At 46.7% G+C, this 27,951-nt stretch overlaps 1 protein-coding gene across 1 annotated transcript; it reads left to right on the forward strand.

Moving 5' to 3' along the window:
* The first annotated feature begins 1,101 nt into the window (after window positions 1–1,101).
* LOC133340669 (transcriptional coactivator YAP1-like) lies at window positions 1,102–27,763 on the forward strand. Its single transcript, XM_061549069.1, is given in 9 exon segments — window positions 1,102–2,829; window positions 10,716–11,049; window positions 11,778–11,905; window positions 12,518–12,631; window positions 13,087–13,277; window positions 18,246–18,379; window positions 19,095–19,210; window positions 21,372–21,400; window positions 21,402–27,763. Coding segments are annotated over 9 exon segments (1,902 nt in total). The 5' UTR covers window positions 1,102–2,402; the 3' UTR covers window positions 21,831–27,763.
* The last annotated feature ends 188 nt before the right edge of the window (window positions 27,764–27,951 follow it).

Raw genomic sequence — 27,951 nt, forward strand, 5'->3', positions numbered from 1 at the left:
TTCATATGTTTATAAAACCCACCCCCGCTGCTTTACCTCTTTAAGATTGGGGGTGGGAAGGTGCGTCTTATAATCCGGAACAGTACGGCATATTCCCGGGAGCTCATGAATAATTAATCATGTGAAGACGTCACCTATAAGAGGGGGGGGGGAGGCTCATGAATATTCATTTTCTTAGGTTTTTTTCGGTAAAGTCACGTAGGTAAAAAAATTTAATTAATAAAAGTAAAATAAAAATCACGACGTTTCACTTTTATTAATTTTAATGTTTTACCTACGTGACTTTACCGAAAAAACCTAAGAATATGAATCCTTGCAGTCACGAAAGCTTCAAATCTCGAAAGGCTCATGAATAATTAATTGTGTTTAACGTCACGTGGACGAAGGGGGAGGTTCATGAATAATTAATCAGGTTAGACGTCACGTGGACGAAGAGGGTGTTCATGAATAATTAATTAGTTTTGACGTCACGTACCAGAGCGGGTGAAGGGGGAAGTGCTCATGAATAATTAATTAGGTAGACGTCACGTATCAGAGCATGACAAGGGGGAGGTGCTCATGAATAATTAATTAGGTAAACGTCACTATCAGAGCGGGTGAAGGGGGAGGTGCTCATGAATAATTAATTAGGTTAGACGTCACGTGGACGAAGAGGGTGCTCATGAATAATCAATTAGGTAGACGTCACGTCTCAGAGCGGGTGAAGGGGGCGGTGCTCATGAATAATTAATTAGGTAGACGTCACGTATCAGAGCGGGTGAAGGGGGCGGTGCTCATGAATAATTAATTAGGTAGACGTCACGTATCAGAGCGGGTGAAGGGGGCGGTGCTCATGAATAATTAATTAGGTAGAAGTCACGTATCAGAGTGGGTGAAGGGGGCGGTGCTCATGAATAATTAATTAGGTAGACGTCACGTATCAGAGCGGGTGAAGGGGGCGGTGCTCATGAATAATTAATCAAATCGCCACCCAAAGGGAATCGGGTTAATGAATAATGCATGAGGCTCCACATCACGAAGCGAGCGAGAGGGAAGGAGGGAGGGTTCATGAATAATTAATCGTGACGCCACGCATAATTAAAGCAAGAATATTAATGAGTCGAGTGCTGCGTTGAAGAGTTTTTTGTGTGTGTGTGTTGGGGAAAAGTTTGAGGATGCGAAGGCGACGGTGCCTCGCTTCGATAATCCTCGCCGCGTCGTCGCCGCTGTTGTTCTAAGTCGAGCACACAGTCGCCAACAACTTCGCCACCATCACCACCACCATCACCACCACCCCGAGGGTGAGGAGAGAGAGAGGCGAGTGGAGAGAGTTGAGGTGGTGGGGGGGGAGAGACTTGTTGAGTCACTCGCGACTTTAAACGACGACGGAGTGGTGGTGGGGGGTTTGAAGGCCCTCGAAGAAGAAGAGAAGCTCAACTTCGCGAGACTTCTCACCTCCTCAACATGTTTCCTTTCTCATGAGAAGTGTATTTTCCCCCATTGTTGTAAGTTCACACTCGTAGTTTGTTGTTGTTGTTGGTGATAGATGTAGAGTTGCTGCAACGGTGGTTGGGAGCAGTTCGAACAATCGCTAAAGTTTTTTTTTCTTTCCACTTGTTTTTGTATTTGCGTTGGGTGCTTTATCGTTGCTTTATTTTTGTCAGTTCTTCTACAGTTAACTACACGCTTATTTTTATATTTTCGTCATTAGCTTTGATTTTTTTAGTCATCGTACCTATGTCACCCGTCAGCTGTTAAAGTGTCAATAATAGTAACTAAGTGTATACGGCTGGCACACATCGACACATTTTTTGCTACAATAACTGCATTAAGACTCGACAGTAGTGGTAATTAACACAATTACCGATATTATTAACGCTAAAAACACAACTCACAACCTACCACTATAACCACTACCAATAACACTGCTAACACAGCAGAACGAGTTATTACACTATAATTACTACTAATAACGCAAAGATTACCAGTGATAATTACGATAGCACACTACAATTAACTCCGACTAAGTTTTATATCACTAACACTTCACCACGATCACACCGATTATAATTACCACTAACAGTGACAGACCTTTCATCATAATAAAGTCACGAGTGCCAAATCTCTAATAGTGCCAAATATAAGTGTTATCAGACTTATAAAAGTTTAAAAAATCTATAGTAATTAAAGATATTGGTACTTTGCTTTCAAATACAAGTGATCTACGTTCGAGCTCCTAACAGTGCCATCGAATTAGTGCCAATCTGTCAAACCCAAGTGATATCAATCATCTAAATCATAACACCTGTGTCAAAACTTAAACAAGTGCCATTAGTGCAAAATCCAACCAACATCATCAAACCTTAACGAACCATCACAACCAGACACCGACTCGATCATAACATCGCCAACAAGCAAGCACAATGGACGAAGACAACAACAACCATCACCACCATCCCGACCACCACCTCCAACGCCATCAGCAACAACAACATCACCAACAACAACAACATCAACTTCAACATGACCACCAACAACAACAACAACAGCAGCATGTGGTGACCTCCCGTGCCGACTCAGCCACGGACCTGGAGGCCCTCTTTAACGCCGTGATGAACCCTGGCGCCGCCAACATGCCGCAGTCGGTGCCCATGCGCAAGCGAAAGCTGCCCGAGTCGTTCTTCAGGCCGCCCGAGGCCCGCGCCGCAGGCTGCCCGCACGCGCGCCAGGCGAGCTCGGACGCGGTCCTCTCGGGCGGCGCCGCCTACGCCGGGCTCGGCGCGGCCGAGGCCTGCGGCGCAGGCTTCCCGCAGGCGCGTCAGGCAAGCCCGCTGTTGAGGCCCGCGAGAGGTAAAAACAAATTATTTGTTTTAATTTTATAATGGAAACGATTCGCTTTCGATGCAGGTTATAAGACGCGACTTTTCTCCCGGTTTGTGTTTTATAGAAACAAATATTGTACGTTCGTTGTATAACCCGTGTGAGCGTTGTGTGATGGATATTATAACTATTGGCCCGTGATAGGTAAAACAAAAAAAGTTTTGTTTTAATTTTATAATGAAAACTATTCACTTTTGCTACAGATTATAAGACTCAACGTTTCTCCCGGCTTGTGTTTTATAGTAAAAACACATTGGTCGTTCATCGTATAACATTGTGAGCGTTGTGTGATGGATATTGTTACTATTGGCATCGCGTACAACTTGGGAGTTGCGTCTTACTTTTCCATATCGTCTCGTAATGCCTTCCACTTCCACAAGCCTTTTGTTTGATACGCGCGGACGCGACACGCACAGGAGATGGAACGATAATGAAAGAAGTTTTTGTGTGCAGGTGCTCTGTGTGATTGTTGTGTCTCCTCGAGATCGTGAGATATGGCGGTGGATTTTTGGTGGGATCGGGAGAGATGAATTCATCCAGCAAGTGTGGATATGATCGTGGGTGATTTGATGATGAGGATGTCGAAAAGTTGTTGGGATTGTGAGTGTGGTCTCTTTGGTTGATGGGATTAATGTTGTGTGTATTGGTTTTGTAACTTCAAGATGTTGTGCGGTATTGGTTTTGTAACTTCAACAACGCATTGGCAGGTTCAGGAATATATTTTAGACTTTCACTCATCTCGTTCTCAGTTTTGAGTTTGAGAAACTCGTCCAAGGTTTAGAGAGTTTAAGGTAAAATAATTTCAGGGTTTCTGATAAGCTGGTTTCTTAAACGTTTGCGCTTTTTTGGAGCATTACAGTTTAATTCCTCAAACGCGAATTCCCTTAAATTTCCCTTCACATTTATTCAAGCTGATTTATTAAATTCTAAGACGCATTCAAGAGTTGAGGTAACTTTAGGCCATGGCGTTTCTTCAAAATACACTGCCTTTTTGCAATACTATTGTACTTAAGTAAACGTTTAAGAGCCAATACTAAATCACAACTTTCAGAAAACATTCCGTGAAATCCCTTAAACTTTCCGCTTAAATTGTTTTCTGGAACTCTTACACTTAATCAAGAGTTAAGGGACAAACTAAGTAAGACAAATTCCTTAACTTTCATTTGAGGGCTTTCTCCAGTTGCATTCCCCAACACCATTAGTCATCTTAATCGCTAATAGTTTACACTCAACACACTAAGTATAACGAAGGCAAATGTCTCAATCTTCACTTGAGCTTTAATCTTTAAGGATGTTTCTGCAACACCCTTAACAGTCAAATTTTAAGACACGATATGCTTTCAGTAAATATTAAACGAAATAATTGAACTTTCCCTGTGAACATTTCCTTTCCAAGGTGGTGACTGCAAACTCACACTTAAGTGAGTGTCAGTCAGGGTAAAAAAAAAAACCCAACTAAAAGTTTGGTGAGATAACTTTTCCCATAAGTTATTTAAACCAAAAAATCAAAGTCACTAACATTGTCTAACAGTACCTAGAAGCGGGAGATTAAGCGTTTAGCAAAATATTCGGGACACGGCAGAAATCATCAAATCATAATCAGAATATTTATGTATACTGGAGGATTAAGATGAGCTTAAACGCTCTTTTTCACAGATGTCTATAGCATCTGCTGTTATGTGGGAGGACACGAAGATCGCAGATTCTATTATGCGCGTGATGTTATCCGCTTAACGGGATTCAAAACGGATAATCGAGTGAATAGGAGGAATACAGCGACGGATAATCGGGAGTTTTTGTGGCCCCTAAACGTCTACCACGGTTAATTGGGAGTCGCACGTAATTGAGTCATGGGTAAGACAAATGTTGTCAGCTTGTTTTTTTCGAGTCAATATACGCTCTCTTAGGATTAGGTGCTCACAATGTCACGTGAAATGGCTTTTGTTGTTGTTGTTTAAATGTCTCTGTTGGTTTTTGTGGGATGAAATGTGATTTTTGCGTATTTTGAGGTGGGTCGTCTGGATGGGGTATTGCTTTAAATCTGTGATTTTTGACAATCACTTGCATTGTTCGGTCACAAATTGAGAAGTATATTATTGTACAGTTCGTTTTTTTTACATTGAACGTTTCTTAAATGTTTATTTTCGTAATTAAGCCTACTTTGGCTTATGGTATTCGTTAGATTTTTGTGACGTAAATTGGAAGTTTGTTATTTTGTCCAAATAGTTTCATAACCCCGGGTTCTCGCAGAATACGATGAATATTTTATTTGTTTTAACCTTTGTGAGGTAAAACGTATTATACATTAGCGTTTTTTTTTTTACTAAATTCCAACATTCCCAACATTGCTAGGTGAAAATGGCTTCAATGTGTTTTTTGTATTAAACAAACTTTGTTGTTATGTAACTTTACTTATAGCAGGAGGAATTTTGATCGTTTCCAGAGCTGGGATGCTTAATCGACGAGTCGATTCATCAACTTAAAATGATTTTTTTAATCGCCGAAAATAAAGTTGACAATTTTTGTTCAATCAGTTATACTTGGGCACATAGAGAAATAGCAGCTACTCAAACATCATGGCCTCTTAAAAGGTGGGAACCCACCCCTAGAATTCATGCACAGCACAAGGATGTGTGATGGTGCAAAGTGTATCAGCTATACAATACGAACCATCTGCTTCGCAGTGGACGTTAAAGATCCTGTAATGTCACTCAAGTATAGGACATTGTGTGCCGCGTCTCGAGGTACAAATTGGCCAACTTTGAAAATTACCTGCGAATTATGGCATTACTAGGTTTACACAAACTTTGTCCCCCACTAAAACTACAGCTGGGGCGCCACGGTGGCGAGATGTTAACTCTGTCGCCTGGTATACAGGTTGTCGGTTCGATCTCCACCCTGGCACCTGCTGTATATTTGAAGTTTGTGTGTCTCTCTCTCTCCCCCCGTGGTCATATGGATTTTTCTCCAGGTCCTTCGTTTTTTCCATCCACATTTAGAGTCAACACGTGTTTTTAGAGTATTCGGCTGCTATAAATTTACACGTGATAAGCCACTTTTTTGAGCTATCATTTGTGGCCAGGCCGCTTCTGAAAACGAGCCATATAGCACAGTGGACCTTACCTGGTAAAATAAAAAATACTTTATCGTTTCATTTAGGACTCCTCTGAGAGAGTCATGTCTTTGGTCGGAGTTGGTGCGTCTCTCTTCCAGGATGGACTCCACTCTGCTCAAAAAAACTTGGAGAACGGATAGATTAGTTTTAGTTTACTGTAGAACTATGCAAAACATGGCATCTTCGTCATAGCCTTGCGCTATAAGAATGGTGCGGGCCAATGGCCGAGACTGGTGACGGAATGGCCTTTGGAAGGAGGGAACGCGTTCAAGAGGACGCAACCGCTGTGGAGCAGGAGTAATGAGATTAGCTGACATGCGGGAGTGAGATGGATGGTAGTCACAGCACTGGGCAGTGAGGGATGACGATGGCGTGAAGAGGCATTCATCCAGCAGTGGATAAACAATGGGGCTGCTGATGATGTGCGCAATTGCAGAAACACTTTGAGAGGAAACTCTGGGGGAAGCTAAGGGATTTCGTGAGTTTTACGTGCGTTTCAGAAAGGCACCTAAGAAGAGGACATGAAACTAGAACATTGCACAAGTGTGTTTGTTTTTGGGGCTCCCTTGGGTATAGAAATGCTGTCTTAATGCATGCCCTTTAAGGCAGGTTGAGAGGCTATTGTGGCCAAAGGGGACACGGTGATGAGGAAGACTGTAGGGCTCACACTGGAATACAACACGCACGAGAGAGAACTTACAATAAAAATATATATACACATACAGAATAGCAAGCAGATCTAGAGCAAGGTTGGCATGTAATGATTAACCTCTGGCAAGCGATTTGATTATGTGTTGCTGTTCAAGCACATGGTTTGATTCGACAGTTTTATTCAAGAAACTTCGTTCAACGTTGTGAGTGTAGCGGCCACTGGTGGCTGCGGCAGTCACGTGAACCCATTACATCCTGCATGGATTAATCTGTGTTCACATAATTATCATGAGGGTTAGAGAATCGATATTTATTGGTGTATTGTTACACTCTAAAAAAAGGTCTGCGATAAATATTAACTACATAATTAAAATGTAGTTTTGGAAGAGGTGCAAGCAGTTGATTTATTACAATGATTTATAAATGTTATTATTGCAATGCATTACCTCTACTTTTTGCAAGAGTAAACGTAACAATACATCGAATTTTAAACTTAACATCCGTAAAGACATTGCACTGTGAAGCGTACTGCAGTATTACAGATTACTTTTCAGTCTGCAAAAGCCAGTCCTTGTGTCGGATACTCAATTTGTCTTCTGTAATCGTATTGGTAGTATTATGTGGTCAATCGTAGAAAACCTCTTCTGAAACCAGCTTTCTCTCGTGGTTGACTAGCATCTACATTTACCGTTTTGCCTGGATTGTGCAGGCTATGTAAAGGCATTCGATTCACTGGAAACTAATGCAGAGCGATCCCAGCTCTCAGAAACAAAGACCTTCAAGAAAACCCAATAGACGTTTAAAAAAACACATTTACAAGGCTAGAACAACTAAGACTGGGAGTGTGTGAAGTAACAAAATACAACCATTGACCGTAAATAAAAGTTAGTGGGCTTGGGCATGCCTCGGACATGGCCGATTATCGAGACTTAACAACAATGCCAGCCAAAGGAGGGATTTGCAATCCATATCAGACTTCGGGGCACGTGGTGGCGGGGTAGAGAAAAGTACAGCAACTAGGATAGACGTAAATGGTCTCCTCCCAGCTTCTAAACCTACCAACTTGTCCTTGGAGTCTTAAGAGCCAGAAATCTGTCCTTGATGTTAACCCCAAGCAGTGACGGAGGCCGGAAATGAAGGAAGGGGGGGGTTCTGCACAACTCGTTCTGTAGTAGCTGGGTGGGTTTTTTTCGCAACTCCTTTTTACAACCTCCGAGTTGTCAACTTGCAGCCGCTTCTGAAACCGCATACAGTATTTTCATTTCCTGATCGTGTCAATTGAGAAACCTCTGCAGCCGTTCGTTAATGATTTATGGAGGGTCACCTGTCAGGCACTTTTATGGCAGCATCTTTACAGTTCTTCTACTCAATCAACAGCAGCAGCAGCCCTGATCTATCTACTGCTGGATGAGAGCTTCCCCAAGCCGCAGCCATCTCTAATGGTTTCGCCATGCAATCATCTACCTAGCTCCCAACAGACGAGCTGTACTCATCGCTGCATCTCCACATTGAGCATGCATTCAGGCGTATTCCTTTGGCTGAGATTCTGTTAGCATCGACCGTTGTCCCATCATCACTTCGCCACATGCCCTGCCCACAGTTTACTTTTTTTAAAGGTGAAATGATGTTTCTAACTTGCAAATGTTCTCCAATGCATGCGTTAATCTATTGTCTATCAGTGTAATTTCGAACGTGCATTTCTCCGTGCTAGTTATCACAGTACCTACTCGCATATCTGACTCGCTGAGAACTAACGTATAGGCGGATATGTAAATAGGTCAGATATGTGAACATTTATCGCAAATGACAGTTACACCGTGCACTGCATACTGCAGTGGTAGTGGGCCGTTAATTGGTCAGGGTGGATATGCGATTGATATGTGACGTTCAATATTATGCTTATTGTATTAATTGGCTCCATGGTAGAGTGAGCGAAGCAAAATTAAAATGTTGCGAATCCAATCCTGGTTGGGAGTTGATTCAGCCCATCATTTGTCCAGGGTGGATAAATTGAGTACTGCTATGTACGGAAGGCAACAGTATTTGTCCTGTCCTAGACTTATCCCTGCCATAGGAATGTGGAATGTTTACCACGGGCTCAAGGCCGTAGAAAGGAGTTGCGCACCGCTTCGATGCTCACTTGAGAAACAAAATCTCAGATAAAAAAAAATATTTATCTTATGGTGGAATTCCTTATCTTCAAGTTGCTCTCTCTCTTCCTACATACAGCCACTCCTTTAGAAACATTTTTCCCAGAACATACAGACCATAGACATGATTGAATTTTACTCTTTGTTTTTTTCGGTAAAGTCACGTAGGTGAAAAAAAAACTGAGAACAACTAAATTAAATCACGACGTTTCGGGCGCAACACAACAATAGCTGAGGCTTACCTCAGTTATTGTTTTCGCTGTTGGTTGCCCACACCTGATGACGGACGCTTGTGTTGCGCCCAAAACGTCGTGATTTAATTTAGTTGTTTTCATTTATTTTCACCTACGTGACTTTACCGAAAAAACCAAAGTGTATGGATCCTTGCAGTCACGAAAACTTCAAATCTAGAATGATTGAATTTTGTTTATTATCAAACGTATCATCCCAAGGCTTGCTTTGTTGGATTGCTTGGAATTGATAGAAACAGGAACCATGTAATCAGAAAACATGCAAATTTGAGGCATCAGATTGTCTGTTGACGAAGGTAAGTGCGCTTGGGCAAGGACACATCATGGCTAGAAGGGTGATGGACGGTTGAAGAAACTGATGAAGTGACACCGGGCATCCTAGAGGACTTCCACTATAGAGCTATTGGTAGAGGGGTGGCACGGTCCGTGGCTCACTGCGCCATGAACCAGTTGACCTGATTTTGATTCCCGGCCATGTATGTATGTAAATATGCTGAACTTCTTTTGCACTGTACGTAGCCAACCATGCTAATCAACTGGCGAGTGATAGCTGAACCATCCTGGGCCACCTCCACTCTTTACTGACATGCACTGACCAGTGTGATGAAGTATGACCAAACAACCCTTCCAACCAAAACTGCATGGGGAGGGCCTTCACCCGCCCGTGGATTGACAAAGGTCTGTGAATTAATATTCGGCCAGATGTGCTTATATCCTTGTATCAGAAGTGGCCCTTTGGCTTCCCCTCCATACCAGTGTAATGTAAGCATGTGAACGTATTGGCGGTACACCGGTGCGCAGTATAAAGTAAAATAAAAATCGCAAACATTTTTTATTTTGCCCGAGATTCGCAACCCTGATCAGAAAATCTCACGGGGTGCGTCAACATTGGTTCTCGTGATGTTGAAGCAGTCGGAAGATGATTGTTATGAGCAGCTGAATGCGAAGCTTCACAGTCTGTTGCCGTATAGCACCCAGCCTGATGACGATTGGTTCCGTGTTCCAAAGGCAGAATTGACTCATGCCCGAGACTTGCTCGATTCAACGACACAAATCAACGGTCAATATTGACCTGTTTTTAGAAAGTCTCAGTAGACTGAATAAACCTCTGAATCTCGTCAAACTTGGCGACTGGGTCAATTTAAAGACTTGATAAACAGATTTTGTGATTAAAATTTAGATTTTAGACTGTTATATGAGGACCGGTATATTATACTGCACCGGTGTGTCCCGCAAATATTTCCATGTATTCCTTATAATCGAATTGGGCTTTGTAAACCTAAATGATGAAGTTGAAGGTGCAGCCCTGCAACTAATTGCTCACGCAACTGTTGGCAGAAGAGCCTCCACAAAAAGCCCCTCTCGACATGTTTGGCCTACTCTTCTATGCTGGCCAGACGTCTTGGAAGAGGTTGGGGTGACCACATGAGCTGCCGATCCACTGTGGCATACACATTTATACTGCTGGGCGGAGGAATATACGACACTTGCCTATAGTTTCTACTGTTGTTCTGTGTGATCGAACGGGCAACCTGTCCAATTGTGCTAACCATCGCACGCTATTTATGCAGCATCCCTGTGCCTATATGAGGTGTGCATATATCATATATCCACAGTATTAGGGCCGGTGTGAAACTCGCTGTGTGAGGTCATCCCCTTAATGCATGTAACCCCCCCCCTCCTCCACAGGTGCCGTCCATGCGCAGCATTCGCGCTCGCACTCCTCGCCCGCACTCCTCGAGCCAATGTCGACCCAGCAGCAGCAGCAGGCGCAGCAGCAGCAACAGGCCCAGCAGCAGCAGCAGGCCCAGCAACAGCAAGCCCAACAGCAACAGGCGCAGGCGACAGGTTTCCCACACCCCCTGTCCCCGCAGCAGCAGCAGCAGGTGGTGGTGGCCGCGCAGGCGGCGATGGTGCAGCACAGCCGGCAGGGATCGTACGAGCTGTTGGACCAGAGCGATGCCCCCTTCCCACCCGGCTGGGAGGTGGCGTTCACGGCCGCTGGGCAGCGCTACTTCATCAAGTAAGAGAGGGTTGGGCGAATTGTGCAGGGAGAGAGAGAGGGAGATGGACAGGGAGAGAGGTAGTCGGAGAACGGGCTACAGGCTGGGAGGTAGCGCACATAGCAATCAAGACGGCATTTATTCGTCAAGGGGAAAGAGGGGTGGGGGGGCGTAGGAGCAGAAGAGCGATGGGAGAGAGTGCGTCGTGAGAGGTGGGTGGATGGCGATTGGGAGAGTGGCGATTGGGATGGTGGCAGGGAGAAAGAAGGTAGAGAACCGCAGAAGTGTGCAATGGTGAGAAAGAGCAGTGGGCGATCGGGGAACGGAGTAAGGTAGAGAGGGATATATGGAAAGATGAAAAGAAAAGGGATGGGGGGGGGGGGGTGAGAAGAGAGGGGGATGCAGGACAGATTGGGAGGCAAAGTGAGAGAGATCAAGAGAGATTGATATTGATGATGATGGTGGTGACGACGATATTGACGACATTGACAATGTTGATGACGACATTGACAATGTTGATGACGACATTGACAATGTTGATGACGACAATGATGACAATGTTGATGACGACAATGATGACAATGTTGATGACGACAATGATGACAATGTTGATAACGACAATGATGATGACAATGTTGATGACGACAATGATGATGACGACAATGATGACAATGTTGATGACGACAATGATGATGACAATGTTGATGGAGATGGTGACGACTTTGGTGCCGATGTGTGAATGTTTCAGCCACAACAACCAGACGACAACGTGGCACGACCCGCGCGGGATACTGGCGGCGGAGAGCGGCACCGCCAACCCTGGAGTGAGCCTCGTCACAGCGAGCCGCACCAGCGCACAGGGGCCACAGCAACTCGGTGAGAGGCGCGGAGGGGGGGAAGAAAGACGCTGGGGGTGGATGGGGGGGAGAGACGCGGTGGGGGGGAAAGAGAGCTGGGGGGGTTAAAGAGGCGCGGGGGGGCGGGGGCAGGGAGAAAAGCGTGGAGGGTGGGGAGAGAGGCAAGGGGGCGGGGAGACACGTGACGGTGGAAGAGAGACGGGGAGGGGTAGACAGAGACGCGGGGGGGGGGGAGACGCGGGGGAGGGAGAAAGACGCGAGGGGGAGAAGTGCGGGGGGGGGAGAGAGAAGCATGAGGTCGGGGGTGAGGAGATGCGTGGGGAGAGAGACAAGTGGAGAGAGAGTAATTGAGAGAAGTGGAAAGAGGGTGGATGGAGTGATAGAAGAGGGAAATGGTGAGAGAGCTGAGGAGAAATAAGACAGAGATTAAGATCGAGCAACCATTTCCGAGTCCGTCGCCTCAACTTTGTCGCGTCGTGGTGCACGCCGCTAATCCTTAACATCAACAGCTCGATGATGAAGGCGTAAACTCATCTGTGGGCTGTGTGGCAACGCGTGTGATGAGGTGGGGCTTGCTGCTTATGCAATGCTATGCTGATGGCGATGATGTGATGGCTGGTGTGTGTGGCAGGACCCCTGCCCGATGGCTGGGAGCAGGCTGTGACTCCGGATGGAGAGGTTTACTTCATCGACCACAAGAACAAGACAACGTCCTGGCTCGACCCTCGCTTGGAGCCAGCCTACAGTAAGCGGTGACGGTGGCCGCCCGCCGCCATCATCACCATCACCGCCACCACCATCACCACCATCACCGCCGCCACAATCACCACCATCATTGCTATAAATGCCGCCACCTTTGCCACCATCACCGCCATTGCCATCCAACCCTGGACTAGGCCTATGGAATTTTCAATGCTTTCCAACTAAGGTTGAAAGTGTCGCCCAAAACGTGGCACTAAAAGCCGGGGTTGAAAGGGACCATCCTTGTCAACCCCGTCACACACGTGCCTCACCTCCCCATGTAATCAGCGCTCAAGGTTATCTCGTGGCGTCACGTAATGTGTGACGTCTCACTGCGCAGCTCAGAACGGGATATCGCTCATTAAAACTTCTCAGGACAAACGCACATAGAGAGTTAAATAATTTTCTTGCTGAGTCTTGAGAACTAATTTCCCCGTGTTCCCCCTCCCCACCAAACAGAATCTCCTCAGCAGCGGCTGACGCCCACCCCAGCTTTCCCCACACACGGCCACGCCCCGATGTCCCCGGCGGCCAATCAGGCGGCTTCTAGCCGCGGGCTTCCGACCTATCAGGCGACGGGAGGGCTGGGTGCGGCACAGAAGCTGCGCCTGCCTAAGGAGAAGATGAGGGTGAGACACGACATGAGACAGGTGCGTCACGTTTGCTCGAGGAGAGCTGGGATATCCCACTAAAGTAACCGATTAAAAAAGTAAATTTGCAGCCCTGCAATTGCTTGTTCGAGTCACTGCTAATGGAAGGGCCTCCATTAGAAGGGGGGGGGTGCCAGAGAGCCCCTTGAGAGCAGTGGTTCTCAATCGGGGGTACACGGCCCCCTTGGGGTATGTGGCAATGTCCCAGGGGGGTACCTGAGGTGATTTATTCGTGAAATTATATAATACATGAGTAATTGAATAATCATGTCTGAATCTGCCAATTACTGTATTTAATGAGCCAAAAATATCTGTGTGTCCTGCGTGTGATGTCACTCCACGTCGGCCAGCCCCCCTCATTAATACTCATGAACAGGTGACGTTTTCCACATGACCCCCCCCTCATTAATAATCATGAGCAGGTGACATCAGTCCACATCGAACAGCCCCCCACAATAATCATGAAGAGGTGACGTCTTCCAAATGGCCACTCTCAATTAATATTAATTAGTGGCTGACGTCACTCCACATGGGGGGGGCGAGGCACCTCCTCCCCCCTCCTCGGCGTCAACTCACAACCCTCACTGCAAAGGCAGAACGCTCACGTCACGCGATCTCCGTAACGCTGTTGAGACATCGAAGTAAAAAGGACGTTGTGATGAACAAGGGATTATAGCCTTTAAATGAAATAAGTCTTATCACCGCGGCCTTACAAATTGCACACGAATTGATGCAGTGAATATCACGTCGCGGTCTGCTTTTTGCTTGCAAGTTTCAGATTTAATGAAATACACCCGTCCTTGGACGGGCAAAAGGCTAATAATATAAAATAACTGCAATAAAATATAAATCCATATGATAACCTATGTAGATATTAATATACCTTTCTAGACTCATTAATTCTAAACTATGTGGTTTCGAAGAGTAACAGAACGTGAACAAATTACGTCATGCATGCAGAGCATGCATTGAAATGTTTTTTGTCACTTGCAGTTATTAGCTAGTTAGGATACCTGACAAAATGGATAAGTGATTAAAATGTTGGTGTTCATTAATCATACATTTATTTCTCAGAACCATGTTGGGTCGGGCAAGGGGGTAATCGGTTGAAACAAAATTCAACCAGGGGTACAGTAGCCAAAAAAGGTTGAGAACCATTTCCCTACAGGCCTACAGGGTATTTGACATCTTACAAATGGTCGGAGTACCCCCACACGCTACCGCACTACACAGCCTAATGCTTGTACTCCTTTTCCTGTTGGGTAAGCATAGGCAGTTTGATGTAACACAATAGTTGCAACTTGCAAGTATTTCTGGGAAGTCTTTGCCCAACTTCCATGATTTTAAAAATAACTCGGGAAAATTGTGGACATGGCATCTTTTTTTTCCCCAACACGTTACCGTTGAACTCTCATTTGGGGAGAAATTAGTTGGCTCAGGGCAGCTCAAATCCAGCTGGTTGTCCCAAGAAAATGCGAAATAATCAACCACTTTGTAAGAGTAGAGAGGAGAAGTTAAGTGTGGGGGAGTTGTGTAGTTGAGTCAGTAGACTTTAAATTGCTACTCTCACCCAACACGACCTAGGCTTATAGATCACATGGCCATCATCATCTAAGACAACAATGCAGGTGACACCACAAAGCTGCTTCTGACGTCACTTTATCCACAATAGAAGCACACCTTTTCATATGTCCTGCCAAGCATGTTTGCTTATAAGTCAAGACATAATTTTATTATGTTTTATTTTTATTATTTCCCTTCTACGTGACTTTACCGAAAGAACCAAGAAGATGAATCCCTGCAGTCACGAAAGCTTTAAATCGAAACAAAACATAATTGTTAATTCTCAGACCTGAAATGGGACCACATTAAGTGAACAACCAAAATAATTTTTTTGTGGGATATGCATGCAGTCATTGGTTACTGGACTCTACCAAAGTTAACTCTATACCTGAAAACCAAGTTAAAATTGCCAGTGGCTGATACCCGTTTTCGCTGGAAGGACATTGATGTGTGTCTGTGCATGTGTGTGTGGGAAGGGGTGACGCAGTGGATAGTGCACTGCACTCTGATCGTAGGAAGTTTAATTTCCCTGCACAGTTAAAAGTGGTGATGAGTGATAGTTGGTTCTGGGCTGCCTAAAGTCAACTCGGGCTTAAAATGAGTAACTGCTGCAGTGTGCAAGCATCGGCACTGCCCTGTGGCTGCACTTGCCCAGGCTGTAAGGCTACACGGGGGAGCTTTATTTTGTGTGGGTCTGTTATTGTGTTTGTGGGTGTATGTTTATGCATATGCATTTGTGTGTGGGCACCTGCATGTGTAATCGTGTGTGTGGGCATGCGCCTGGGGAGCAGTGGATCACACACTGCTCGGGGAACCCAGCGGTATAAGTTCGATTCCCGGCCATGGTTAACATCAATGACATGTATCTGAATCTTCCCTAGTTCGACAAACTCACTTTAAAGTAGTACCTTGGGCCGTGTGTTAACATCAGTGCTCGGGAGAGATGGAGGTTATTGGGTGTTGTGCTGACCACACGCCACCTCCATCAAAGCTCTCAAACAGAATTTACTCCAATGGTCTATAAGACTACGAGGGATGTGTCTATGTCTTTATGTGTGCGAGTATGTGTGTGTATGCCTTCATAGGTGCTCGCTAACAACATTTGCCCCAACAATCTGTTAAGGCTATATGGGGGATGTTTGTCTTTGTAGATGTGTGGAGTGGTATTGCAGTGGTTAACATGCTGGGCTCCGAACCCGGTGACCCGAGTTCAATACCGGCTCACAGCAAACACCAGTGACGATTATATGAACCGGTCCTGGGCCTACCCTCGGTCGACTCAACCTTAAATGAGTGCCTGGTGCAAGGAGACAAAGGTGGCAGGGCGTGGTTCTGACCACCCTCCCCCCTCGTGTGCCGTGCAGGAATTCACATGTGCTTGCGAACAGTACTTGCCACACAAGTTTGTGAAGGCTATACGGGGATCTTTGTCTTGTGTATGCATATGTATGAGGCATGGGGGGGGTATCTGTGTTTGGGTGTGGCTATGTGTGGGTGTATGCCAATCCGTGTGAGTCCCTGTGCAAGTGCTGGCGATCTGAGTTTAATTCCCGCTCACGACCAATAAACAGTGGCGATTATCTAAACAGGCCCCGAGCCTCCCCTAGGTTGACTCGGCCTAAAATGAGTACCTGGTTGCGATGTGTAAAAATAATGCCATTAGGGAGACAAAGGTGGCTGGGCGTGGTGCTGGCGACCCACCCCCTCGTGTGCTGTTACAGCCTTGATAAGTGCTCACTCACAGCACTTGCCCCAGCAGTCTGTTAAGGCTATACTGAGGGATGTTTGTCTTTGTATGCCAGTCGATACGAGTCCCTGTGCAAGTGCATGCGTTTGTCTGTATGTGCCTGTCTCTTATTTGTCCAATTGTGTGTGCATGGGTGCGTCCCTGTGCATGTGTGTGCATGTATTTCCGTGTGTGTGTGTATGTGTGGGTGTGTGTAAACATGGAGCTGTTAGGACTTGTCTGCAGATACCTCCGTTTTTCCGGAGCTGGTAAAGCGTGGGTGTGCCTGCTCTGACGTTGCCAGTTTTATCCCGAAGGTGAAATGGGAGTCCCAGAAACAGGGGAGGAAAACCACACAAACCTGTTATTCCCCTGCCCTGATTTACGAGCTATACCAGTGTGGGGGTGCACGGCAGTGCATGCACATGTGTATAGTAGCGTTTGTGTGTGTGTATCGGCAAGTATGTCTCTGTGGGTGTGCGTGCACACGCATGTGTGTATGGGGGGGTGCGTGAGTGATTGCGTGTGCGCGAGTGTGGGGAACAGTGGCACAGTGGTTCCTACAAAACCAGATGCCAGAGTTCGATTCCCGCTCACCGCCAGCATCAGTGGCGAATATCTGAACCGGATCAGGCACTTCCTTAGGGAGACAAAGGTGGCCGGGCACAAACATGTATTTATTATTTTTCGATTTAAAGCTTTCGTGACTGCAGGGATTCATATTCTTGGTTCTTTCGGTAAAGTCACGTAGAAGGGAAATAATAAAATAATAAAAATCGAAACGTCGTGAGAATTTTTATTGTTTTATTTTTTTTACTTTATTATTTCCCTTCTACGTGACTTTACCGAAAGAACCAATAATATGTATTTATTATGTTATTGTCCACATATATCAATGGGACAGTATTCATGGAGCAGTCTTCCTCTATCATCAGAAATCTCGGCAGTATTTGTTTAACAAGCCACACCTGATGAGAACCAGAGAAGTTGAAACTCATAAAGAGTTTGCTGCTGTAGTAAATGCTGCTGAAAAACATTGATTGTATATATGCTGAACTTCTTTCGCACTGTGCGTAGCCAACCGTGCTCATCGAAGGTGCAATTGATGAGGCCCCTTTTCATTACCTTCATTAATACTTCATGTAAAAGCAGTTGAGAGTCATGGTGGTCGCCAGCGGGTGGCTTACGAGGACAGAGCATTGAACCCCGGCACCTTTGAGTGCCTGGGTTCGAATCTGGGTTTCGGTTGCACGTGTTGTGACCCAGAATGCCATTGAAAAAGAGACTCGGTGTAAATAAATAGGCTCTCATATGCTTCTGTAAATACATTTTATCCCGATTTGTGTTGTTGTTTTCACGTCGCGAGATGCAGAATTTCTCACTCTATTAAACTCTTAATTCTCAAATTAAACACCTGTCACTGACGGATCATCGTGTGCTCTGCTGTTGGCAACTAATCAGATGTCCTCCGCCGATTGTGATAAAACATTGGCGATTAATAAACTACCGATTCAGAATCGGACTCGCAATGTTTATTTTCAGAATCAGAATATTTATTTAGACTGAAGGAAATCCGATGAGCTATAAAGTTCTTGTTCACAGATATCCATTAGAGGCGGGTAAGAACGTTACAACAACAGATGAATTGATCCCCGTGCCTCTGGTGTGTTTTTCTGCAGGAGCTGGCCATGCGGGGGCAGATGCCCATGGATGTGGAGATGCTCAACGGAGTGCACACCCCCTCCCCGGGGAATGGCGCAGTCCAGGACATGAGGGCCATCAACACGTCTGGCTCAGACCCATTCCTCAACAGGTTTGTGAGCCGCTTGTCAGTCCGAGCCCATTCACTTGGCAGTCTGGGCGCCACGGTGGCGAGGAGATGTTAACTACCTCGCCTGGTATCAGAGGTCGCAACCGGGTACCCGATACCCGTACCCTACCCGATACCCGGCTACCCGTACCCGGCCGGGTATGGGTACCCGTTTGCGACCGTGGTGCGGCCGGGTACGGGTACGGGTAGGCCGTGAGTCACCGGTGAGTAACCGTTTGTCACTCATTTCGGGTAGCGTACGGGTACCCATACCCGGCCGGGTACGGGTACCCGTTTGCGACCTTGGTGCAGCCGGGTACGGGTAAGGAATCAAAACCCGTTTGCGATCTCTGCCTGGTATACAGGAGGTCGTGGGTTCGATCCCGACCCTGACGCCTGTATATTTGAAGTTTGCATGTTCTGCTGGGATCCTTGCGTGGATTTTTTTCCAGGTCCTCTGGTTTGTCCCTCAACATTTAGAAACATGTGTTATGAGTAATTGGCTGCTATAAATTTCCGCATGATAATTCATTGGTGGCAAGGTTGCTTCTGAAAAAGAGCTATAGTGCTCAGTTGGGCCTTACCTGGTAATTCCTCTCGGGAGGTCACGGAATTCTCGCTAAACACGTCCTTCCGAGGGCAAATGCCCTTCGCAGAGAAGTGCAACATTCATGTGATGTTCCTTCCGCGTTGTCTAATGAGCGCGCGTACGTTACAGCGGGGCGTTCCACTCCAGGGAGGCGAGCACGGACAGCGGCCTCAGCGTGGGCAACTACAGCCTCTCGCGCACGCCGGAGGAGATGCACGGCAATGGCGCCACCGACGACATCGATGGTAGTGAGAATGCGCACGCATGCGTGTGTGTATGAGTGCGTGTGTATGAGTGTGGGGAGCGGTAGTGTAGTGGTTAGCGCGCTGCACTAAGGACCTGGCGACCCGGGTTCGATTCCAACTCACAGCCAACACCAGTAACGATTATCTGAAATGGTCCTGGGCATCCCCGAGGTCAACTTGGCTTGAAATGATTACCTGGTGCGGTGTGTAAACATCGCCATTGGGGTGTGGTGTTGCCCGCCCACCCACCTCATGATGTGTCATGCCAGCTTTTCTAAGTGCTCGCTAACAGCACTTGCCCCAACTTTATGTTAAGGCTACATGGGGGATCTTTGTCTCTGCATGTGTGTACGGTGGCGCAGTGGTTAGCGTGCTACGCTACAAACTCAGTTCGATTCCCGCTCACGGCCAACACTAATGGCGATTATCTGAACCGGTCCAAGGCCTCCTTTAGGTCGACTTGTTCTCAAATGAGTACCTGGTGTAAACATCCCCACTGGGGAGGCAAAGGCAGTCTGACGTGTTACTCGCCACCCACCCACCCCCTTGTGTGTCATGATGGCCTTCATAGATGTTCCCTAACAGCACTTGCCCCAACAGCCTGTTATGGCTATACAGGGGATCTTTATCTTTGTTGTGGGTGCATTTGTGTGAGGGTGTGAGCATCTGTGGGAGGGTGAGTATGCATGTGTGTGTGAATATGAAGTGCACGTGTAAGTGTGTGAGCGCTTGTGCGTGTCTGCTTGTGTAGTTATGCTAATTTACGGGGCTGCGTGCGCGTGCATGGTGTGTGAGTGCGAATGTGTGGGTATGCGAGTGTGTGTATTTTTAATGTGTTTTTGTGCACCTGGCCTGGCACAGGCACTGTGGTGTTGTGTTGTATGCGAGTGTGTGTATTTAAATGTTTTTGTGTGAATGTTTATTTGCAGTATGTGGGGGTGTGTGCTTGTACGGTTTGTGTGGGGGGGGGCATGGTTCTTTTGTGTGTACACAGCGTTTGGAGAGGGGCGTGTGTGTGTGTGTGTTTATATAGTATATGGGCACGTGTGTGGATGTGTGTACAGCGTTTCTTGTATGTGTTTAGGATGTCACTCGCCACTGTTCCGACACAGCCATTGTTAACCACTTAGTAACCATGTTACTAACTCGTGGCTGCACGCGATTGCAGGCACATCTAATCAAGCATGTGGGGGGGTGGGTGGGGGGGAGCAGGGTTGATGGATCACAGAGAGATAAAACACGTTCCTGCGGAGGGAGCTGGTAGGAACGTTGGGTTGCTCGGTCAATGGCCTGCAGGGTCAACGGCAGCGTGGTGTATTTCGCAAATATGCCCGACTGTGATGGCGGACACAAGCCGGCGTGAGTAGGTTAAACGTTGAGTTTTATAAGGGCACCACGGGGTGACCAGCCCCTCCCCACCCAGCCCCTCCCCACCCAGCCCCACCCAGCCCCACCCTCCCCACCCAGCCCCTCCTGGCACGACGAACGGACACAATAATCTTCTGTGGGCCCCATTCGCCGGGTTTACACGCGACCCTGTCAGCCCGTGTAGAGCTCGGAGATGATCAATGTTTGCCCCGTTTCCAAACTAAAAACGAAACTATTTTTATTTGTCTTCTTGGTTCTTTCGGTAAAGTCACGTAGAAGGGAAGTAATAAAATAATAAAAATAAAACATAATAATTTTATTATTTTATTATGTTTTATTTTTATTATTTTATTATTTCCCTTCTACGTGACTTTACCGAAAGAACCAAGAAGATGAATCCCTGCAGTCACGAAAGCTTTAAATCAAAATGTATTTCTATTTGACCAGGTAAGGCCCATTGAGCTATACGGCTCTTTTTAAGAAGTGACCTGGCCACAAATGATAGCTCAACAAAGTGGCTTATCCTGTGCAAATTGATACCAGCCAAATACTCTCGGGGCCTGTTTCGAAATGTGAGGGGGAGAAAAATTGGAGGACCCGAAGAAAATCCACACGACCACGGGGAGAACATCCAAACTCCAAATATACAGGTGTCAGGGTCAGAATCGAACCCACGACCTCGTGCATACCAGGCGTAGTAGTCCTCATATCGCTTACACGGCACCAAAGAAAGATCTCGCACCCACGCACAACCGCGACCCTAACGCCCGTCTCCTCTCAGTGTGCCCGGCAGCTTGCGACAGCTTGCCCCACGCAGCACACAGGTGCTGTCCCCTTCGCCGCCGGTCATAGCGGCGGCGGCAGCACCGGCATGAAGGCAGCGGCGCAGAAACCATCTCCATTTCCACAGTCTCCGTTGCGCGCTCACCAACACCAGCAGCCGCACCAGCCCCAACAGCAGCAGCAACAGCAGCCGTTCTTTGAGTTTCTGGATACGCTGCCGGCCACCCACGTCGATTACGGCATGATGGACACGCTCGGAGCAGGAGCAGGAGTGGCACCGGTGACGGCTGGGTCCGGCGTCGGTGCCGGATTCTCCGGGGGCGAGGAGGAGGGCGGCGACGTCAGCATGGACACGGATGACCTGGTCCCCAGCCTACAGGAGCCCATCTCTGCCGACCTCCTCAGCGACGTCGAGTCTGTGCTGGGCCCAGCCAGGCTGGACAAGGAGAACTTTCTCACATGGCTGTGAGACCGAAGGAGGATGGGAGAGAGAGAGGAGAGGAATGTGTGTGAAGGTGTGAAAGCACGAGTGTGAGCACGGTTGTGTGTGTATCCATGTGATGGTGATGGTAGGATGTGAGTGAAGCATGGTGGTGGGAGTGGTGGTGATTCGATGTGTGTGTTTGAGCTCCGGCAGGTGAGACTGTGGTGGCTGGGTCATTTAGCCCGCAAGCCCAGCTACCGAATGCCCAAGCAGCTTCTGTTTGGCTGGATAGACGGGGCTGAACGAGCATGACATGTGCTGGAGAAGAGATGGACTGATGTGGTACGGGAGGATGTCGAGCTGAGTGTACTTGCCGAAGACTGGTACCAGCGGTGTCAAGATCGGCCTCCATGGAGGAGGATCGTGAAGGACGCTACTGGGCAGTTGGAGGCAGTCGCCCTCCAACAACAACTGAGGGCAGAGGTGTGATGCTCACAACATTGAGCGGCGCGCCGGGAAGATAAAATGCAGCAAGTTGGCATAGTAGGGGGTACTGCTGGTGCATCTGCCAGACATATACATAACCGTATAAGATGCTGAAGGATTCCGAATCCAGATGTAAGAGAGGTCCATCATCCTTGGAGACAGATTGCATGATGGTAATAGGGTCTTGAGTTTGTGTTTGACGGTGGTCATAGGATGTAAGTGAGTGTGGTGGTTATTAGACGTGAGTGAGTGTGTTTGACAGTGGTCGTCACCCATGGCACTTGGGTCCCGTGACCTGCCAGAAGGCGTTTGACACTTCACGTGGTCTTAAGGTGCACATAGCCTGGCACAAGCGCCTTGGTGACGTCACCGCTACTTAATGGCGAACGGCGGTTGTTGTCATAGGATGTGAGCGAGTGTTTGTGGTGGTGATTGGATGAGTGTGTGAAACAATGGTGATAAGATGCAAGTTAGGGCATGTAACAGGAGTGAGTGGTGACGGTGGTTATCACACTCCGCTCAGAACCCGGTAAACTTGGGATAAATTCCCTGCCATGGCTATTATCAGTTACAAATAATATCTGAACCAGTCTGTAGTCCTCTCTTCGGTCTGGTCCAGATTTTATTGAATATCTGTTGTGCAGTGCGTGAAATTCGGCACTGGAGAAGCAACGGTGGCCGAATGTGGTACTGACCGCAATCACCCTTAAGTGCACTGTGTCGGCCTTTATGGGTGCTCGCAAACAGCGCTTGCCCCAGCAGTTTGTGAGGTATGCAGGGGATCTTTAGTGGTGGCTGTAGGATGTGAGTGTGTGCCTTCAAATTCTGGCCTTATTACACAAGAACACCAGCGGTATCGCCATCACCAAGTTTCTGATCCCGTTTTGGGGTTTCTCCTAGGTCTGCTCAGCCTTAAGATGGCTGGGCATGAGTGATGCTTACGATGCCACCCATGCTTGTGCCTTCCTCGGGCTTAATAGGTGCTCGCTAAGAGCACTTGCCTCTGAAGCTTCTAGGTCTGAAACAGGCGATCCTTGTGCCTTTTGTGTGTGTATTCAAAATACGTAGCAACGGTTGTGTTGAATGATGGAGGTTTGTTATGTGTGCATTCCTCTTTTTTTAAACGTGCACTGTGATGAGTGTCTGTGCATCATGTGACCACTACCGTCACAGTCACAACCATTATCGTCATCGTCTTCACCGCCACCACTGTTGTCGTCACCACCGTCATCGCCATCACCACCGTCGTCATCGTCATGATCACAGTCGCGTTTAACGCCAGTCTGCCTCGCCCGTCTCAGAAAAAATGTAAATAGCAAAGAAGGAAGAAAAAAAACGCTAAACTGCAAAGCATTTCAGATAAATTAGAACAAGCAATACACGACGAACAGAACCTCAAGTGTCGATTGCGTTTGTAGGTTTTAGCGAGAACAAATGGAGCCACGTGAAAAATGAGCACGCTGCCGAAACCGAGGAATTCGTTAACCCTCTGCTTCGAACAAATGTTAACTTTTTAATAGTCATCGCAGCAGAACAAATGGCTGCGTTGTTGGCCATGGCTGCTTTCGCAACCGCATCTCCCAACGGTGTTCGCACATGGCCTGGATAACGCCAGAACTGAAAAGTGATGAAAATTGGAAGGGACTTGGCTTGATATTGGAGAGTAGGGGACAAAGAGTTGGGACTGGTTCATTGGAAACAAGCTCTAAGCCTTACGATAATGCATCACCAAGCCGTCTTCCAGCTTTAACTCCATCCTTAAGCTTAGCCATACTGGCCAGTCAGACATTACCCTCCTAACCCTAATCAATTACTCAAGCACTTCCCCTGTCCGAACCACACTCGCCAATCATACTCTGGTTCTATCCCTACCCTAACCTTGCTAACCAATCATACCCTGACACTAACCCTAACCACAAGCCAATTAAACCCTCGCCGACCTCTAACCACAACTAGCTAATTAAACCCGAACATGGGCCCTGACCCCTTTACCCAAGCTCCAACTGTGCCGTTTCACCTCTCATCCCGATTATTTTTCGTTCGCTTTTCACGTTTGGTGTTTCAATGCGCTCCGATTATACAATTTTTTTTACGTGCACGTATCTGCCAAGCAATGATCAACTTTTAAGTTCTGTTTTTTAAATCGAAGTTTTTAACAAAAAAGTAGACCTTTTTACACTGCTACCACATGCTACTCGCCGTCACCTCAAGCCAACCGTGCCTCGCTTCCTCAACACTTTTGTACTTTTCGTTTTCTCTCATTGTGATGACGGAGGTTGCCGAGACAGGTCAGCGGATGCTTCCGTGGTGGATTCGGAGGCGAGTTCTTTGCGTTGCATCGCCAGGTTTATCGATTACTAGCCAGGCCAATAAGTTCAAATCCGAGTCTCCGTCATTATTATATCCCTCCTTAGGTCAATGATATAAGTAGACCCCTTTGGATGAAGTCAACAGTGAGACCATCCTGTGCTTGGTTTCTCGCTGAATATGTGCGGGGTCACTGCTTTACTGAAGTAGGCCTAGAGATAAGGGTGGGGGGGGGAGCACCTGGCTTAAATTAGGAAGTCAAAAAAAAAATGTGGTGACTGGCGCAATGTCAGAACACCTGGACGCGTAGATAACTATTTGAGGTTCGCACACATGCTTCGTTTTGTCTCGTATGGCATTTGCCTATAAGCCACAGCCCTCGCAAGAGGTCTACTGGATGTGGTTTGCCAGCTGTAGAAATGTTTTCTGGGCCATTCACCCGTACAGGCCTGGCTGAAATGAAGCTCTGAGAATACCTATGGGGATGGCCCTTGTTTCCCCCTGCTATGGGAATGTGGAATTTCCTCCTCTGCCTTGTAGTTGACTAACGGAGATGAGCGTCATTGAGCACTCATTAAGATCGGAGGAGATGCTGTGGCTGTGGAGGAGAGCGATGGGCTCCATTGCCTTGTAGCCACATCGCCAACTTCCGTTTTTTTTTACGACGTACTTCTACTTTATTTTTTATCATAGTCATAATCACGTTTTAAACCGCATCGATTTTAAATGGAACGCAAATTTTAAATAATATAACACTTTAAGTAAAACTGAATTTTGCAACAAATACGAATGCAATATTTTCCATTGGGGAAAATGACGGTTTTAGTTTACCCTGACAAAATACGTTTCTCGGGAGGGGGGCTCTTTTCTGTGGCTTGGCCGAAACGTCTGACTTGTGCTCACGCACACACGGCTCCTCGACGTTGTTTTCGTATTTTGTTTTAATCCTTTCCGCAGCCAACGCCTCCCGTAGAAAGCGAGCGGTCTGGACGGTGCGACTTTTAACGGGGGAGGTATCGTTATTAATCGCTCGCGTTTTAATTTTTTTGTTGTTTTTGCTGTCGTCGGAAGAAACAAGAAAAGGTTTTTAATTCCCGAGACGTCGCCGTACCTTTATACACCGTTGTCGTTTTTAACTTTCTTCGAATTGTATTCCTTTTTGTTTGTCACGGTGTTGCTCGTAAACGTATTATTACTGAAACGCTCCTCGGAATTTTTAAGAAGCTCGAAAATCAAGTTTCTGCAGTGGGGGTGGTGCCTTTGATGACCCTACGTTACGCTAAAAAATTGGGGTCCGTTAATAACACTATATTCATTACATTACAAACATAAAAACACTACATTCTTAGCTGACCGATGTTACGTGAATATTGAAACACTAAATCCTCTGCAACCTTTATATGATGTCGATTGCAGGGAACTTTGTTGTGCCAATTTCCAACATAACCGTTATTATTATGAGCTGTGTTTACAGCCTTTCAATGGATGGGAACTGGTTTGATGCGGTGAATTTTTAAAAACCACAACAGAGCGTCTGCTGGATTTGCATCGGCCGCAGTCCTTCCACGTGCAATGCCAATGATGGCTTTCTTGGCATCCGATGGTTCGACTTTGTTAGAAATGTCACCGTCGCATCTACGGCCGGGGGTCTACTCTGTTTTGAGAGCTTAGTTCGGAGGAGACGACTGTCACCCGCTGGACACGTTGCCGCGTCTTGATGTGCAAACTCCAGTGAATTGCGCTCACTTGAGTCGGCGGTTGACATTCGAAGGTTGGCGTTGTTCCCGTGATAACGTGGATCAAACAAATAAGTTGATTAGCACGGTTGGCTACTTAGGGTGCGAACGAAATTCTACATGGCAGTAAAAATCAGTTTTTTCAAATGCTGTCGCCAGTAGTTACGTTTGGCGCACCGGTCCTTTGCAGACTGTGTGATTGATCTCCTTATAGCCTTAACTCGCATAGAGATCTCTTAATTCAAGGGCCCATTCACTGCCATTGAGATATTTAAGTCCATTCACTCTATAGCAATCTGGTAAATCAAGTGACTTCCGCTCAGAATCAATTGCAATAATTTTACTTATCCAGCAAAGCCTGAGTCTTGGGCCTCTTTTTTTCAGGAAAGGGCTCTGCGTTTGGGACGCTTAGTCGCTTGTGAAGTGTTTGTGCGAGGGAGAAAACCTACACTTTAGAGGAGAGAAGACTTTACAGATAATTATGCAAACTAACCAGAGCAGACATCTTGATTATCCCCTGTAAAGAATCGTGGTCGCTTTAACAAACGGATCTCTATGAACCGTGACAAACGTATTCACGGTACGTAAACATTGTATCCGATTTTGCTAATTTTCACCTCCGGTGCCATATAGTTTGCTGTAGAAATATTCTCAATATTCCGCGCGTTTGCCAATTTCTTCCCAAAAATCTTAGAAATTTCACATTCCATTTCTCGCAATAGCGAGTCGGCAGGGGCGATGGTAAAATGTCACGAGGTGTGTAAAATCCCAACTTGGAGATGGCAAGTCGGCCCGTTATCGTCCATCCAAGGTGAATATAAAATTAGTGTTGCCACGTGTGGGGAGGTCTACGGGGGGTGGGGGGTGGGCTAGGGAGGGTCGCCATACATTTTGGCGTGCTCCCTTGCCATGCGAATGTGGAATTTCCACCATAGGCTGTCGACACGCACATAGGTGTTGCCCAACGCTCGTTATAGATTGGGGGGAGCGGGGGAGTGAGCCGCTTTTTAAACATTTGACCGCTAACGCCACTTAGAGCAAATGGGAAATTAACGTAATCGATTTTTTTAAGGAAACCCAACCAGTAAAAATCAGTGTTCACAACGTTGTTCTTTTTTTCCCCTTATCGTAATATTTTTTTAACGCGGTAGTTTAGATGTAGCGTATATTATGAAATCACATACATTATATTTTTTAAACGATTATAGCCGAAGGTTCGTTACAAGTCTCGTCGTTGGTTTTGTATTTTGTAAGGTTTTGTTGGATGGAGCAAAGAGAATGTGTGTGGGTCGCGCTGTGCTGTCACGTGTACCGAAGCACGCAGTGCATTGTGTGTGGGGGTGGTGGGGGTTGGCGTCTCATCCAGTCGTCTTTCGCCTGGTGGACGAGCCGTGATTGTGTACAATTTTAACGAATAAAGAGAGGCTTGGAAAAGTAAAACGTACGACATTTTTGTTTGTTAATGTGTCTTCAAAATACACGTTTTGCCAATGTTATATCTCGATTGTGCTCGTCGGGAATTGTGTCGTCAGAAGCTCGTCGTCGTTGCCCATGCGGAACTGGCAGAGCGGCAGAGGTCGCAACCGGGTACCCGATACCCGTACCCTACCCGATACCCGGCTACCCGTACCCGGCCG

The sequence above is a fragment of the Lethenteron reissneri genome, chromosome 2, assembly GCF_015708825.2.
Source record: "Lethenteron reissneri isolate LAM-NWPU_2019-01 chromosome 2, ASM1570882v1, whole genome shotgun sequence".
Classification (NCBI taxonomy): Eukaryota; Metazoa; Chordata; class Hyperoartia; order Petromyzontiformes; family Petromyzontidae; genus Lethenteron; species Lethenteron reissneri.